Here is an 18,101-nt window from a genome sequence, read left to right as displayed (position 1 = left end):
TTTTAGATTTCTGACTGCCATCATTCTTTCCCCTCATTCAAGCACAACAAGTATTTGAGTTCCTATCTTGTAGACCTTTCCCACAAGTAGATCACATAGATTAAAAAAGGAACCAGAGATAATAAAGTAAGAGCCAATGAAGTGCACCAAATTGAGTTCTGGACTCAGAAATGAGAAGCCTGTGCTCAAAAGCTCACACAGCATTGCTTCACCCTTTACGAGGCAACCTGGGTACAAAAGTATTTGCTGTAATAAATGCATAAAATGTGGAGGAGAGCTGCACATTCCCACTCTCTATAAAGTAGATTGGAATGCAGTGGATTTGGGTCCAGTTCCCTGACGTGTTTTCTGGAAGTGAGCATATTTTCATGTAAACAAACAAACAAATTTATTTTATTTTATATGTTTATGTACCATTATATACTTAATGCTTAAGATAGTCTCGAAGTGGTTTACAAAGTAACAAATACAATATGTAAAACCTCGAAAACAGTGTGAGCATGGGGAATCTCTCTCACCAATTGTAGTTTTTCAAACACTGGAGAAGACAGCAGGTTCAGAGCTAACTTTCAGTGAGAAAATTATGTGTGGCCTTAGGATTAAACTCTTTATACTCTGGCGGTCCTTGTACTCCTGCAACTACTTTTTGTAAACAAAGGGACGTGGCCAGTCCAAATATGTTTTTGAATCCTATCCTTAAAGTCACATATTGTTTGACCTTGATGAAGAGGGGTAATAATGACATTATATCACATACAAAACAGAGTACGCCAAATGTGGGGAACTCTGCAATGGCCCTCCAAAAGAAATGTTATATTGAGGGAAGACATCAGCACTCTGCACCAGAAGCGGGTTACATATGTATACTTACTGTGCTTGCTAAATAAATAAATAAATAAATAAATAAATTGGACATAGAAGGCCTGGGACTCCTATTTATACTTGGTTTAAGAGAGTTCATATCTTGTAGCCCTTTTCCACATGTAGATCACATAGATTAAAAAAGGAACCAGAAATAATAAAGTAAGAGCCATAAGAGAGAATCCATCCATTTGGATTGACTCATATCTGGTATAGGAGGAAATAAAAGTAGTAAGTATTGATTTATCTTAGTATTTCTACTACACTCGCTTGAGGACAGTTTGGAAATTAAAATGAAAGAGTTCTGTTGCTTATTCAAGTCCACATTTATGTGTTGTGAAGGAAATCAACAGTCTCAGGCCTAACCAACATAAGTAACTTTTTAAAGGGATTCTTCAGATTTTGGCTTTTATCGTCTGTTCACAGGGGAAATATTTGGAAAGTATATAATTAACAGTGTATTAATTCTGTTAGGAATAATATTACGTTTCCTTGACTACTTCATTGATAATTTAGCTATTTTCTCAATGGCAAAGCACAAAGTACCAGCCATTTATAGATATCTTCATTATTAATATGCTGCATATATAAAGTCAGTAAAGGTAACTTAAAAATGTCTATGACCTCTTTATTTCGTAGCTCAGTGAAGCCGACAAGCTGTATGTTTTCTTCAGTTTCATTTTCTTTGAGTATGTACAAAGCTGTGTCCACCACTAACCAAGGAGAGGGTTTTCCTATCAAAAAGCAAGAAAAATTGTACTAATAGTCAAAGATCTGTCATTAACTGAGTGATGTACAGTGGTACCAAAAGAATCCATTGTGTTTTGCCCATTATCATTGTAAAGTCTCACATGCAGTGAAAACAGTTGTCATGCATGTTTGTGATTGAATGCATGTTTGCAGCATACAATCAATCAATCTTTACTGTGGTCAAAGACCAGAAAGCTGCTGCTGTTGCTGTTAACAACAGCAACATATGCCGCAAATATTAACATTTATGTTTTTGGTGTTGTTTTTTTTTTAAAAAATGCTAGAACTAAGAATTTGCAACCCTGCAATGGTTACATTTTATCTTGGGCTGCTCCATTGATCCCTTGTGCAGTTCTATTACAGGAACATCTCCCAGTTTTCAACCCCTAGTTGTTTTTTTTAAAAGGTATTCCTACCTTCCATTTGGCGGAGGTTCACAGGATTAATGGTAATGCATACTGTAGATCTCTGAGATAAAAACAACTTATATTTATGACTAATTATCTCTCCATTTTCCTCTAAGAAGAAGCATCCTTTGGACTGTGCCTGTTGCCATTCCTAGAGACAAATCAAATAATTAATATAAAAGAAGTTACTTAATTCCTTGTAAGGCAGTGACTTTGCTAGTCACTCCTACCATCTGTTGGCCAAGCGGTTCTTTAAGTCTTAAAAGGTTAGTGTCCGATCTTTTGAAGGTTTATTTTCCAAACCTTATTTACTGCATAATTCTTTGGATAATTGGAAACTGGAACATTCCCCTTCAGAAATTTGCTTGCGACAACAACGTATCTTCTGATACAACTTAGAACAGTACTGCTAACAGCAGCAATAATAACACTTATAAATTATATGGCACTTGGAGTGTTGAGAGTATGCTGTGTACATCATCTCAGTCATCCCTATAACAACGCTTTAAGGTTTCCAGTTTTATACAGACGGGGTTGTTGCAGAGGATGAGAAAACAGTAACTTGCTAGGGCAACCTTGTAAATTCTTAGCTAAGACAATGTTTCAATCAGGGACATCTCACTATTCACTCTTGTTAAGACTGCACTATATTGGCTCCTAATATTTAAATGCTGGAGTGGATTTGTATGTCTCAAATAACAGAAAAATTCAGCTGCAATAATTCTGCAGAAAACACTGTCTATGTTGTGGAAAGGATTGAAAAACTCAGAAAAAAACTCTAACTCTAGCCTGTTATGCTTCAGAAGAGCATAAGGTGGTGCTACAGACCCTGTATCTACTTGTAAACCAATATAATATAGCGTTCTTCAAACTGATATTTGCACATTGTATGGCTCATTTCAATTTGCAGTGCAGAGTGTGACATGGGAAAGAACAAAATGTTGAATAATAAGGAACATCCACACTCTGAAAACTAAGATTAAATGGTGAAATGGCCATGGCTTTTTAGCTTTGGGCACAATCAAATCAGAGAAACTGCCATTCATTTTACCTAAAATTCCCCATATATGGTCCAATGAATTGAACAAGGCTTGTGGCTACAAGCCTACTTACAGTTACTTTGGAGTAGGACTTGATACCATATATGGGATAAAGCTGCATGATGCCACTGTGTTTGTTTAAGCATAGAATAACTTTTTCTACATGCCCTGCTATTTGACGCTGCAGATTTAAATCATAGGAATGGTTATACTGGAAAAAGTATACTTGTCTATGCCTAAATCCAAGAGAAAAATTAACCCAAGTCAAGTGACAAATCATAAATGATGGCATCTACTGCTGTTTGCAATTAATTCTGGCATGGAATTCACCAAGTTTTCTGGTTTAAAATATTTCAGATGGATTTTGCTTTTTTACATATTCTTCTACATTTATTTCATAACAACCTATTTCTACATTCACTAGAACACTTACAGTATAAGGGGATCACAGGTTCTATTGCTCTTTTATATCATATTATTATGGAGTTGCCTATCTTCAGTACAGGACAGTTGACTAAGATGGATATTTTTGCAATTTATCACATACACTGCTCAACTTTATATAGCATAACTGGAAGGGCTCTACTACGAATGCTTTGCTGTTATTCTTATGTGGTAGACTGGAGGCAGAGTGGGGTTATAAGCATATAGATGAATGTTCCTCATAATTTATCAAGCTTTCCCGATTGTCAGGGATGTCGGCAATTAGAAATTGCAATGGCTTGGAAATTTATCATATATTCCTGAGTTTTTTGATTTGCCACATAACCTGTGCATGCTGCAATAACCAGTGTAAAGTAGACATCCAAGTATTATTTGGGTTTCAGCTTTCTGCTACACCTTGTGATGGGAAAGGAAATTCACATATATCCCCTATTTGAACCTGGGGACCACACAGTTCCCCATGTGCAGCAGGAGTCTGCTTTCCTTCTTTGTATATTACATGTAGTGGGAAAACAGTTGAAGTGGAAGTGGTACCTAATGGTTTGAGGGAATTGTAGTGCTCAGAAAAATACTGGAAAATATCCAGACACCCCTCAGCTGATCCTGTCCTTTCTAGCAGTGCCCACCTGTTAGGAAACCAAACCTTGTTTCGGAATACTCCTGTTCCACCTGCAAAAACACCTCATGCACAAATAACTATCAGCAGAATACTATTAAGAGATACACAATGGGGTGCAAGTCAAAAGAACAACAACGAACTTTTATTAGCAAAAATTTAACAGAAACCTACTCAAAACACTAATCTTTGGGAACTTCACTATTTAAGCAGGGGGTGGATCGCTCTTGTGATGACCAAACCGATCATTCGCTAACAGCTTAGAAAGCTAGTTTTCATTACCATCTAATAGGTTGTTGAAACTGAACCAATTACAACTAGTAGAAAACTACTGTATGTGTTTTTATAACCAACAACATATCATCTTTGAACATACTGGAATTACAGGCTAAATTGCATAGGGGTTTGGATACCTAAACACACAGAAAAAAATCCTTGGAGAGGATGCTTTTAAATTTTAATATAGAACAAATGTCACTGTCTAGCAATGTTAAAGATATAAAGGACTTCAGAGTTCAATAACAAATACAGAGTTGTTATTTGAAACAAAAATGTAACTCAAGAGAACAATCAGTTCAGTCTTCTAGCTGCAGTTATATTATGTGGTCATAACCATTCGTTCTCCCTTACACAGAGGTCTCAAGGTGCACATTTTTAATGTATCTTAGAAGTTTCCAGTTAATGTTTTATATTTCTCTAGCTATTATTTTCTGCTGAAAGAAAACTAGTAAAGGTTGAATCAGGAAAGGGAAAACAAAGGGAAAAGATCAATATTAACACTCTACAAATATTGACTTAGCAAAGTGACTTTGTTGTCTTTCTCCCTTAGGAATGGTTATTGAATGAATGACTTATTTAAAAGAAATTACTTGTAAAACTTATTAGTCTAAATAACAGTCAATATTTTCAGGCTACAGTGTATATTTACCAATTAATGTCTTCTGATCTGGGTACGTTTGAAGATATTTATTTCCAATTACCTTGCCTATAGAGGGTTGTGATATATAATCTTTCAGGCTACTTAAGCATTTAAAGTACTAATAAATTATTCAATTTTGCATTTCTCAAACAGTCATTAACAATTTTATCCAAGAGTGCTTTCCTTTATAGAAAAACATGTTTTGTTCTAGCAAACCTTCACACCTGAAAAATGATCCTAAATAACGGGATGTCAGCAAAACCAACATTATATAAAAATGTTTATAGTGTTTTGCAACCAGAAATCTCTGTGCGCTGTGTTGCTGCCCTTGACAAGCAGTTAATAAAACATAAGCTATAAAAGAGAGAAAAATTGCTTTCTATTTAAAATGCAATGTCTATACCTGGTGAGGGGGAGCAAGAGTCAAACTAAATTAACGAAGTCTACCTTTGCAGCATTTGCCTCAATGAGCTTCGAATGTTTGTTGCTGCTGGCACCCATACTGATAGTGGAAGAAACAGATGCTTTGCAACTTGGAGCTGAGGAACATTGTGAAGAAGTCTTGCAGTGACCTACAATTGCAGAGTTTTATTTATAGCACCTTATTTATGAATATTTACATTCATCAAGTGAGAAAATAGATACAGAATGATAAATATACCTTATAGTAGTTAATCTGGTCTGGTAAACTGATTTGTGTTTTGCTGGGCCAGTATATGTACTGGAAAAATTTGGTATCTGCTTTGATTTGCACTGAACCTGCCAAGTCTACTGGTAATGAATCTCCAACCCAGCAGCTGCCAAGTGATATTTGCACTAAAAGATTAGAGAATCTATCAAATCTATTAATTCAAACATTAAATAACCCATATCACAAAGTTGGTGTCATATAATACTGTGCTAAATCTTATCAGGGTAAGGCCAAATTTAAATTGTAAACCGCCCTTTTATTAAATAGAGTGGACATTCTGCCAGCTTTCAGTGAACCAGCCACTCATAATGCAGGAAAAGTTCATTTGACAAAACACAACATATGGAAGATCTCTGGTCCAAGGTTTGTTCTTAGCTTATTTGGAAAAAAACAAACTGCAAGTAAGGTTCAGAAGACATGAAAGCCAAACTGTAGCTTGCTTCTTCTGTGGCATTGCAACAGCAGGAGAAGAGTGCTATTGGGATATGCTGTGGGAATGGGCTCACTCAAACATTAATCAGCTAATGCTAGAGAAAGAAAAATGCTGAAATGAGGGATGTAGCAAAACTTATTTTGAGCCTAGGGCTTTGGAAATACCAGAGAGACATTTCCACCATTGATAAAGCAAATATTTTTAGTGAAATAAATGAACACACATTTCAAAAAAAAGAGGAAAAAACCTATATCCAAGGTGTCATGTAGAGGGGAAATGACGCTCCATGAACTAGAGCCTTCTTGTTTGAAAAATTATTACCTCTTTTTAGCATTGGTTTGGATTCTGTTTTCCTTGCAGTTTTTGGTATTGTTTTTGATATTAGTGATGTAGCCACTTCTGATGAAGTCTCCAGTTGACTTCCAAACTGCTGACGCTTCAGTTTACTGTCAACCTCCAGTTTCTCTAGTGCGTTCTTCAGACATTGCTCATTGGTTGTCATATACAATTTACAAAACTGTAAACAAAACACACACACACCTTGGTCTCTTAAGTATTTTAGAAGGAAAATAAACAAAGGCACTACTAAGCAAGAAATAGATCAACAGATAAAAAATATTTCTTCTGTTAGTACAATCCTCATCTTGCTTTCATGAATCGAACTGACCACTCTCCAGTGGCACAATAAAATGGAGACATGATTCAATGAGGAGATCATACCACTGAGAGAAAATAAAAATGAAAGGTACCCCAAGATAAGATTTATATTGTCTACCAGACATATTTGTGGACAGACTGGCTTTTTATGTCTAATTTTAAATGAAGGAGTTTTCTTTTCTTTTCTATGAGTCTAGATGGGAAACTTTAATGAACAACACAGTCATTTCAGATAAGGTAAACTCCAAGATTAACGAACTCCAGATAACATAAAATTAACAGTTGGATTTTTTAAAAGAACATTGCTTTAGCTACGGCCAGAAAGATAGTATTGTGATAGATGGCACTGCATTCTTGTGAAAGTATTTGGAAAGAACAGCCTTTAATCAACACTTATTTTACACATATACATTCCTTATTCTATTTTTCTTTGTTAAAAAATGGATGTTCTTCTATATTCACTGTGAACTCTTACGAGAAAAAGACATTGTCAATATAGCTCGATGGGATACTACTCCTGTTCTGACACTCTCTACACTCCTTCTATTTTTAAGTATTAAGCTTGATGTCTGCCATAAATATATAGTTGTATATACGGTTGTGTCCAAAGGTTTATGTTTGCAAGCAGAACTGAATTCTGCTCACACAATGGGATATCACCTGCCTCTCCTCCCCCCGCAGTCCTCAAAATCTGCTTTGGAGGACTGGGGGATCCTGCAGAGCAGATCTGGGATGTGAGTGAAGGTTGCGGGGAGGAGAGAGGGATGACTTACTGCATGAGCACAAGTCTGCCAGTGCAAGTTTGGATTTCACAGATACATGTATGATCTAGCTAAGATCCTTGCATTGCAGGGAGTTAGACTAGATGACCCTTGGGGTCCCTTCCAACTCTATATTTCTATTGTTCTAATACATTCATGCTGACAGTGACTCTCCCATTAGTAAAAAGCTTCTTCATTTCTAGCAAATTGAAAGAGTGTCACATGAGAGAATTGACTGCATATTCAGAGAAGCTCTTCCATTTGCACAAGTTCTCAAGAGATTCTTATAGCCAACTAGAGTTTCCATGCTACAGTATGTATCTTCCTTATTTATCATGGTTGTCATACTATAACACAACCTCTGATGCACTGTGGTGCCTCACTGTGAGAAGTCTTACACTCCCTTGCCAAGCAGCACACTGAATAGCACCAATACATTTTCTCCCTCCACTCCTAGTACTTTGCATCCAAGACACAGTGTGTGATAAGATATTTATAAGTACTAGCTACATTACCATATTAATAAGCATACTTCAAGGTTGCAAACCTATACCTTTACTTTGTCAAAGGCCAACCACACTGAGCTCTATTGTTCATGTCTGCAACATGAAGAGCTGTTCTAATATATCACAACTAAAAACTTGCAATTTGTTAGTGCCTGACATACTTTTCTCTGAAAGCATGCAGATCCTCTAACACCTATGTATCACATTCTGAACTGCTGTAACCTCCTTTGAAATGATTACTAAAAGGTGACCAGAAAACTTTGACACCATGGAAATATCCTATTAGGCGTCTAAGAACCAAATCACTCTCACTTATTCAGCCTCACCTCTTTCTTGTTTAAGCCCCCTGAACAGCATGTCAGGGCTCAGGGGACCTCCACTTTTATAAGCTGCTTTCCCCCAATTTTTACCCATTCCGACTCCCAGTCAAGACTGCACCATCAAGATTGAAGACCTTTCCTGAGGGTGTAGTGGGAAGGAGAGGGCAGGAAATCCCCAATACAAAAGCATATGTCTGTTCAAGTAACTTTAGATACAAACCTATGTAGTCTTATCCACTATACCTTGTAATAATCAAACTTTCCATCACTGTTCACTTCCACCAATTCGGTGATTGCATTAACTTCATCTGGGGTCATTTTTTCACCTCTCTAAAACAAAACAAAAAAGTCAGCTTCACTTGCAAAGCAATGAAGGAAAAACGCTGCAATATTTAGTTATTATGCCTCCCCACTAACAGTAATGATTTATTAAAGCTTAAACATATTCCCCCTGTGGTTTATTTGAATTGTTAAAAGTATCAGTCCTAACTACCCTTTGAGGTACTTACAGTTGTAAGAAGTTTATGCAGCTCACTATGTAAAATACAGCCCTCATTATTTACATCTATTTTTGCAAATGCTTTGAGCAGCTCTGTTTTCCTAACAGGTTCTTCTTGTTTTAAGATGAAGCAAAAATCATCAAAATTCAGTGTGGTGGTTTGCAGCGTCCAGTATTTATTAACTGTCTTCTGAGATGGATTTCTTCCAGCTTGCTGAAGTACTGCAAAATAAAGCAAAAAAGAAAAAGAAGAAGAAGAAGAAGAAGAAGCAAAAAAGCATTTAGTGACACTGACAAGACTGTGTATATATCATTTTCTTAAAACACTCTAAGTTGATACTACTGCAAATTACTCTTTTCTACTCCTGTAACCCCACTGTGCATTAAAGGCCCACCAGTGCAATTCCAGGAGGTATTTAATAGCTAGTATTTGTGCAATCTTTCCTGATGCAGCAGGTGCTGGTGCAAGAACAATGTGACTACCAGGGCTGGTCCAAGACATTTTGGCACCCGAGAGTGAACTACAAAATGACCACTAGCAGGGGGGGAAAGGAATGAATGAAGATCTACAACAGGAACAAGAGGGTAATAAGTATATATATTGGAAAGAAGGGTGGGAGGAGACAAAGTAGTGCCTCCGATTTGCCAAAAGGCTGCTGTAGAGGCATCATGGGGGGGCGCAGCTGTCAAGGAGGCAGCGCATCCAGCCTCCAAGGATGTTCTGCAGCTGTTGCTGATATTATGCTTAAGAGCTTGAAACTGCCTAACAGAACTTTCAGCTTCTTTTCCTTTTTAATAGCAAAGCCCAATGATAAGTAACAAACTACTTTTGAATTCTGCCTATATTCAAAAATAGTTTGTCCGGAAGGCTTTTGTTTTAAAAGTGAAGTCTAAAGGCCTGTTGGGCATTTGAATCTAGTTGCATGGGTTGCTGAATTGTGGTAATTGCCTGCAAGGTACATTTTGCTATGTGGGTGGGTTTAGCTTCTTGGGAGGCAATTTGCCATCCCTCTTCAAGATGATATTCATTTTTTCAATATATTTTTTAAAAAAAAACACTTTAAAACTCCAACTCTCTTGAAAGATATTGTTGAAAGATATTGTGAAATTCTGCTGGTTGGTATATTATTTATACTTACTGGGAACTCAGTACTTTCTGTGAACTGCTAACTAGTCTCCTCAGACTATTTTTATAAGAAGTTCTTTTCTTGTACTCTTTAAATGTACCTGATAAAAAGACTTGGACTCTGATAAGTGTCTACAGAGACATTTTAGCTCAGGACATTACATTACATTTCATAAAATAAGTACAACTCACATAAACAAGAGTTTGAAGAACCAGGTTGTAGATTACAAAGCAGAATCTGTGTTATTAATCAAACACCATATAACCAATGCCATTCCGGTGATTTTATTCCTAGCTAGAACTGAACTCTAAGCCTCGACACAAATCTGTAATGGGCTAAAACATGTTTGTTTGTTTTTTCTAAAGATCCAGACATCTCGTTAAGAATATGGAAAGCTTGAACTCTCCGTTGTCTTTCCTAAACTGACCTTGAAGTGCACATGGCCAAACACATGCCCTGTTCCCAAGTGACATATGGACAGAGATGAAAGAAATAGCATAAAAAGAGCAAGTGAGCATTTGTTCACACCATTCATATTTAAAATCCAGTTTATATGATGCTAACACAGATTTACAAACTGATTCTACTAGCCTGATATTAGAGTCACACCACGTAAGGCTAATGTATAAGAACTTTGACTCTGAAACCATCAGAGTATTGTGTAAAAATGTAGAAGGTGGGATGTAAAGGACATTGATCCTTTGATGTATATTGATGCCAATATATAACTAATTAATAGCATCAACTGCGAAGAAAAGACATTACAACAGGATGCAGTGTTTATCAAATTTTTTATACTGTTGTTCTCTTTTAAACTTATGCTACTGTCTATGTAACATTCCAATGCACCACCAATAATCTGTTCCACAGGTGAATTTGTGTACACAACCATGTCTTTACTGTCCATTCTGTCTCCTATGTCATTTAGTTTCTATATGAAACCATTGGGAGCTGTCATCTGGGAATTTGGAACATGGTGTCATAAGTATGCTGATGACACGTGGCTTTATTTCTCCATTCCATCAGAATCAGGAAAGGCTGCAAAAGTGTTGGACGGGTATCTGGAGGTAGTGATGAACTGGATGGGGGCCAAAAAAACTGAGGTTGAATCCTCATAGGATAGAAGTGCTGTAGATGGGTAGTTCCCATGTCTGGTCATTAAGTGTACATCCTGTGCTGAGCAGCGTTTTGCTACCCTTGAATATGAGGTTTGCAGTTTAGGAGTATTCCAACTTATCACTGGATTCCAACTTGTTAATGGAGTCTCAAATAGCTTCTGCGTCTAGGAGTGCTTATGCCCAGATTAGGCTGGTTCATCAGCTATAGCTGCTCCTGGACTGGGACAACTTGGTCTGTTGTCCATGCTATAGTGACCTCCTGCTGGGACCACTGTAATGTGCTCTATGTGTGGCTGTCCTTGAAGATGGTCCAGAAGCTGCATCTAGCACAGAATGTGGCGGCTAGGTAGATAAATGGGGCGGTCCAATGGGACCCCAGTCCTGAAAGGACTGCACTGACTACTAGGTAGTTACTGGGCTCAATTCAAGGCATTAGTACTACCATATAAAGCGCTAAATGGCTTCAGACCCAAGTACTGAAAAGAGCATCTTCCCTAATACCAACCATATCAGACTATGATTGGCAAGCGAGGCATTGCTGTTGGTGCCACCACTGGGAACTACCTGGTTGGCACTGAGCTGTTGCAGGGCCTTTTCATTGGTGGTCCCTCAGTTGTGGAATGCCCTGACTAGTAAGGTGTGCCTGTCTCTATGATTATAAACTTTCTGCAGAAATTTGAAAACTTTTCGAGCCCCACACTGAGCAAACGATTCCTGCATTGAAGGGGGCTGGACGAGACGACCCCCATGGGCCCTTCCAACTCTACAAGTCTATTATTATATATCATGCTGGAATGATTTTTTAAAAAAAGAAACTGATGCCTTGGTTTAAAATTAATTTGCAACTTTTCCCATGAACAATAAAATTATACTGATTTATATAGCATAGCTATTAATCTACGCATGCAGAATGAGTAGGGTTGTGTCCTTTCTGTGTATCCATCAAAAACAATATGCAAAGTGGCTATTATTTTTGCCACTCAGTGGAAATAAACTTACTTCTCCTCACCTTTCCTAGGGAGAAGAGAGTTAGGTACAGATACTGTTTTGAACACAGTAAGATGCTTGGCCTGATTTTCTTTCCTTGGGCCCCCCTACCGTGTCCCCCTAGTGTGCAGCAAGGGCAGGACACCTGGGGTTCTCCCTGAAGCACTTCAGTGAGTGTCCACCCAACAGTGCTTTGATTATAGAGAAATATGGCACATGAATCGTATCAAGGTTCTTAGATCCATTAAAACAGTTAACATGTGCAAGATACTATAAGGACTCAAATATATTATCCACTGCTGGAATTCAAGATTTCTCCCAAACTGATAACAACTTAAAAAAATACACTCACCCAAACACAGTTGTTCTTTTGATTTAATGTTTTCTAAGCTGCTTTTGAAGACAGCTAAATAGGCTGCTCTGCAGTTCTTATAAAATGTCTCCTCTTCATAATTCTGGGATCTTTTTGCTTGAGAACTTTCCTGGGATGGGGTCTGATCACTGAAGAGGGATGCATTGCTCTCCTGACTGCCAGCCATCCTGTGAATAATGCAAACATATCTAGAGCCTATTTCTTTTATTTGCATATTTCAGTATCACATCACCATCTGTCCATCCCTCTCAGGTGGGAGGGAGTGTTTACTGGACTTTGCTGTGAGCTTCTGCTTCTGCAAAAATGGGAATAGTCTGCAAATATGCTTTGACGTATATGTTTGCATTTCTTTTTAGAATATTTATATACCTTTGATAGCCATCATTTTCAAAGCCATTCACAATAATAAAATCAGATTTGCAGGTGTCTCATATTACCCTCACAATGATAGACCCAGCATACCACACACTGTCTAATCTACGAAATGATATTGTATGGCTCCTTGTTCTGTTTCTATCAAAAGCTGTGGCATTGAAGGGTGGTCTGTGGAGTGGAGTTGTTTTTCAAAGCCCCCTTTCCCCAGTCCCTGAGGTTTTCCTGCAGCCGCTACAGCGGCTGAAAATTTTGCGGAAAGTATCATTGGCTCCCAACTCTTAGAACTCTCCAGAGAAATGGGGTTTCTCTACCCAGCTTCCAGAGAAATAGAGTTTCTCTACCTGGAGTTCCTCTGAAGCAGCTGGGAAATTCTATTACTTAAGTTTACACATTACACTGTAACACGGTATAGATGCAGTGGAGAATGAGGCATGAAGGTGGGATTATTATGGCAGGACATCCCATAATGACTAAGACTTGCTCTGCAATAAAGTATTTTTTACCTTATCTTTTTAAAATCCATCTCATGCCTGGCATGAGTGCATAGTAGGTGCAAGAAAAACACCCAAAATTCTTGTACTTACAAGCTCCCTGAGTTGTGTGCATCTGCTGCCTCACACCAGAATCAGCTTTTGGCATACCACTGAAAATGCCATTTCCCCAGTATCTACCAATGTGCGTTGAAAGATGAATCCTGCATGTGGCTGGCAGGTGCACTTGACCAGCTGCCCGTGGGCAAGCAGCCAACATGTGCTGGATTGCCATGTGAATAGGCTTCTCATTCTATTGAAATGGATTCGATTAAACACAAATCCTGGCTTTGATGAAGTGTATGAGAATTTCTGTCCCTAGCAAAGGAAACATTTCCACCTTAGGCTGATCTAAAACTGGTGGTTTATAAGGTAGTGGTTTCCAAACCTTTGACCTTCAAGGTACCATTTCCACAGCAACTCATCTGTCAAACAAGCCCTGAACATCCACCATGAAGCTCCCTGCATTCCAAGTGATTCTGGGGCATGTTCTAGAATAAGCTCAGCTAACACAATGCACTAGTTTACCTTACCATTGCCCCATGCACTGTACCCTAAACACACTCAACACTTCCCTGTGGCTCTTTGTTGCAGGGAAATATCTATTCTAGGAAGCTTGTTCACCACTGCCATATTTTTTCACCAAGGAAACCAGATTAACCTCAAAGGAAGCTCAAGGATTCTCCTAAGCATGATCTGAAAATCCAAGGTTTAAATATTAAGGTGTGCAACAGCAGAAGTGTGAACATCTTGAGAGGGAATGGGTAGAAACTACTTCATTAACCTTTACATTCAAGATTCTAACAGGACTCTTCTCCAGGCCAGCTGTGTAAATCAGGAATTCACCTGAATAAAGAAGGACAATCAGACTGGAACACAGTAAGAGTGTTTAGGTAGACCAGAAGAAATCTGGAACAAACAGGCAAAGGGTAGGTTAATCAGGATTCAGGTGAGATAGGCTCACCAAAAAAAGAGCAACCGAATAAAATATATGATGCTGCCACACACTGAGTCAGGCCGGTGGGCCATCTAGTTCAGGTACCTATTTTATTTCCTCCATGAGACTGATAGCATCTTTGTGGGGGGATTATTTAGATTAGAAAAGATTTCAGAAGCAGGGGAAATGTACAGCTGACTGAGTGATTAGGCTACAATTTTATGCATGCTTGGGTTAAAGCCTCAGTGCCTAGGGCTTGCCGATCGAAAGGTCGGTGGTTCGAATCCCCGTGGTGGGGTGCACTCCCGCTCTTCGGTCCCAGCGCCTGCCAACCTAGCAGTTCAAAAGCACCCCTGGGTGCAAGTAGATAAATAGGGACCGCTTACTAGCGGGAAGGTAAACGGCGTTCCGTGTGCGGCTCTGGCTCGCCAGAGCAGCGATGTCACGCTGGCCACGTGACCCGGAAGTGTCTTCGGACAGCGCTGGCCCCCGGCCTCTTTGAGTGAGATGGGCGCACAACCCTAGAGTCTGTCAAGACTGGCCCGTAAGGGCAGGGGTACCTTTACCTTTATATGAAAATAATGTCCACTGAAATTAATAATATTACTTTCTTCCAAATAAATGGGATATAGGCATGAGGGTGGCAGTCTGATCATCTTTGGGGCAGTTTATTTCAAAAGGGCCAAGTGGATTTAAATGCAAGTGTTCTAACTTAATGGGTTTGTGAATTGGGCAGCCCATCACATGCAGTAGCTGCCTGGATGAAGAACCTAGTAGCGCAACAGAAGAAAATTGTATAGAATAAAAGGACCACATAAATGCATTTTCTTTTTAAATAATTGATATAATTCTGCACAGCCTTTCCTCACGTATGGTTAGTAAATGTCAATAGTAATTTTCTTCTATAACAAAGGTGATGAGGGTTTTTAGAAGGCCATCACAGAGGGGCATTAAATCGTGTGCTACTGTTGGTCTAACAGCCTGCAACATTATTTTATCCAGTGCTGACTTCTGAAAATATATTCCACTATAATAAATTGAATATTTCAAGTTCAATAACAAGACAACAACATAGGTAGGGTCCCCTTCAGGACTCATTGGAGCCTTACTCAGGAGGCCTAAATCACTCGCACCTTCTTGAGTTATATAGGCCTTTTACACTTGGGAAAGAAAGATAATAATCGCTTATCATGGATGAAGTACCCTATTTATAATGCACAGACCGCCTTGCCTGACAGTTTCATATTACAGTGGCATAAGAAGGACCCAACAGGGACACAGTCCAGTTACTGCAAACGGGTGTCACTATAATAATTAAGCACCAGTGTTAGCACACACAAAGGAAAGCGAGTTCTAGCCAATGAGGGAAAAGAGAATAAATGTTAATTTTCCAGTAACCAGTTTTATCAAATATGAACACTTGTTTATGCTCCTCAGTTCTCTCATTACTTAGCCATTTCTTATTTGGGCAGCTGTGCAGCACAGAGATGTTTCCAATATGTTACTCAACGTACAGCATGCAAGAGTTATTTAGTAGAGGGAAGCTCTCTTGCTAAGGTTATTAAAATATAAACTTCACTGATAGTGCACTACAGAAATATAGACTAGGGAACAATTTTGTAGCATCTACTGTTGGTGGCTGTAGACAATCTGACTGAATTTTCAAATTCTAATTTCTGTTATTTCAGCATAGAATAGATGGCATTAAAATCTCACACCTACATTTCCCCCCGTTATTTATTTAAAATAACTGCCCTTTCCAATTGTACTTCTGTGCCAATGCAGGCAGACTGGAACACACCATACACTTCCAGAAGCCAGCCTCAATTTAAATTGAATGTACTTGGGAGTTAGAACATGTCCAAATGGTATTCTTCCTGGGACCTGAATGTACTAGATGCAGCACGTCCAGTTCCAACAAAGGAAGACTTTGCCAGTCCCCACACCTGTCCACACTTGTGGCATTACAGTATCAGGCAATGTTTTTTTACACTGAACAACACCTTCCACATACTATGCCCTTTTCTCAAACACTGCTTACTAAGTGCCTGCTTCCAAACAGAGTAAACATTCCATAAATGCTTACCGGTATATTTGTAAATAAGTTCAATTAAAATACTTGGGATTAAAGTATACTGCAAAAATATTCACTCTGAATGACCATTTCCTAGACTCCAAAGTCAAAATCGATGACCAGGAGCAAGACGCTAATTAGCCCTCAGTGCACACAGAGGAGAAGACTGGGTGATGTGATCAACAGAAGAACAAGGCAATAGGCATAATGGCTGTATCCTAATTTTAATACATTAAATTTTATGGGTAAATGCTGCCAAAATTTGCTTGGAAAACTGGCTGCCTAAGAACTCTCCCAACACTTACTGAAGGAAGAAGTTTTCCCTGCTAACACAACTCATTTGTGTGATACTATATTACAGAAGTCCTGAAGAGAAACAGTGTTTGGATTATTCTCAGCAGTACACTCCCTCTGCAAAAGCCATGGGCGAAGCCAGGATATTGTTAGGGGGCAGGGCTTTTGTTTGTGGTGCAGGCCTTTTGTTGGGGGGGCTCAGTTGGCTATGTATTTTTATTGATTTGGGGGGCAGAGGTCCCCCACCTTGGCTACACCCACGTGAAGCCACATTCTTTCAAAAGGCCCTTAAAGACCAATCCATGTTTACTCATAAGTAAGCCCCATAATTCTATGTGATTTATTCCCAGATAAGTAAGCATGCAAGCAAGCAAGCACACAACTGCAGTCAAAATTCTCTGTGGAGATGTTAAAAATCTGTGTAGACTTAATGCAACTAAGGTGGAAGTGGGATTAAGCCTTCTATCCTTACCTCCAGCCTCCAGTGTACAAGTTATACATGCATGACTGCATGAGTTTCATGTACACAGGAAGTCAACACTCAGGAAACCAGGGGTGGGAAAGACAGGGAACAGGGCTTAAATCAGACGAGACACTGTCAACTGCACAGACAATTCCTTATTCTACCATGCAGACCAGCCCCTAAATCAGTGCGCGCAGTTGACAAGTAATGTGTGGTTTGGAAGGATGAAACACTGAATCATCTGATTCAAGGATTGTAAGCAAACTGTAACCCTAGAGCAGGCATGTCCAACAGGTAGATCTGGTAGATCGTGGGGTGTTCCTGGTAGATCTGTGGCCCCTCAGTGATCTCCCCCCCCAAAAAAAAACCCTCAACAACTCAGGCTTCCTAAAAAAGCTCAAGAACTATGGTCCATCCAACGACAATGGGTAGATCACTGCCAGTGTTTTTATACAGTGAGTAGATCACAGTCATTTGGGAGTTGGACATCCCTGCCCTAGAGTAAGGCACATCTAGTTACCACTTCTCTACAGTTTCCTTGCCATGCACAGGAAGTAAACACGCCTAATCAAAACCTGTAACCAAACCCCAGTGAACCAGCTCCTACCATAATAAAAGATGTCACAACATTTTATGGTACTTTTTGGGGGGGATAATGTGAAGCACCCTAATATCTTGTGATGAGGGGCGGTACATAAATGTAATTAATTAATTACCACCAGTGCTAATTTTTTTAATAGAAAAAGAGGTGCAGGAGCTCACCAGGAACACTTCCCTTCTTCTTCTCTTAGGATAGCAATGGCGCTCACCTGAGAGGCACCGGAACTGAGTTCCTGTGAGTTCCCTTTGGGGGGAAAAGCCCTGATAACAGCAGCAACAACAACAACAGGTCTTTAAACTTTGCCAGATGGAGCTCCAA

At 39.0% G+C, this 18,101-nt stretch overlaps 2 protein-coding genes across 11 annotated transcripts in view; one reads left to right on the top strand and one right to left on the bottom strand.

Moving 5' to 3' along the window:
* ITGB3BP (integrin subunit beta 3 binding protein) overlaps nt 1-18,101 on the top strand; it is an 83,076-nt gene that overhangs the window by 29,177 nt on the left and 35,798 nt on the right. The window contains exons 3-5 of one of the 2 annotated variants that reach the window (XM_083448225.1): nt 10,397-10,541; nt 10,960-11,016; nt 16,523-16,620. In XM_083448225.1, coding sequence (XP_083304351.1) covers nt 16,541-16,620 — 80 coding nt within the window. In that variant the 5' untranslated portion in view covers nt 10,397-10,541; nt 10,960-11,016; nt 16,523-16,540. Of the gene's footprint in view, nt 1-9,357; nt 9,490-10,396; nt 10,542-10,959; nt 11,017-16,522; nt 16,621-18,101 lie in introns of both variants that reach the window. The other variant, XM_083448222.1, reaches the window with a different exon arrangement.
* Nucleotides 1-18,101, bottom strand: part of EFCAB7 (EF-hand calcium binding domain 7) — a 54,088-nt gene that overhangs the window by 35,433 nt on the left and 554 nt on the right. For 5 of the 9 annotated variants that reach the window (XR_014513011.1, XR_014513012.1, XM_083448069.1 and 2 more), the window contains exons 1-7: nt 12,489-12,738; nt 8,915-9,126; nt 8,649-8,735; nt 6,483-6,678; nt 5,485-5,609; nt 2,028-2,169; nt 1,486-1,595 (exon numbers count right to left, since the gene is read on the bottom strand). Coding sequence is in view for 6 of the 9 variants with exons in the window: in XM_083448069.1 (XP_083304195.1) it covers nt 1,486-1,595; nt 2,028-2,169; nt 5,485-5,609; nt 6,483-6,678; nt 8,649-8,735; nt 8,915-9,126; nt 12,489-12,723 (1,107 nt within the window). In the remaining 3 variants the exon portion in view is untranslated. Of the gene's footprint in view, nt 1-1,485; nt 1,596-2,027; nt 2,170-5,484; nt 5,610-6,482; nt 6,679-8,648; nt 8,736-8,914; nt 9,127-12,488; nt 12,739-17,944; nt 18,044-18,101 lie in introns of those variants that run through there. The other 4 variants (XM_083448070.1, XM_083448071.1, XM_083448072.1 and 1 more) reach the window with 2 other exon arrangements.

Source organism: Podarcis tiliguerta, assembly GCF_965153285.1.
Source record: "Podarcis tiliguerta genome assembly, chromosome: 6".
In the NCBI taxonomy this organism is placed as follows: domain Eukaryota; kingdom Metazoa; phylum Chordata; class Lepidosauria; order Squamata; family Lacertidae; genus Podarcis; species Podarcis tiliguerta.
Note: the sequence above shows the minus strand (reverse complement) of the source record. Positions and strands in the feature narration are given on the sequence as shown.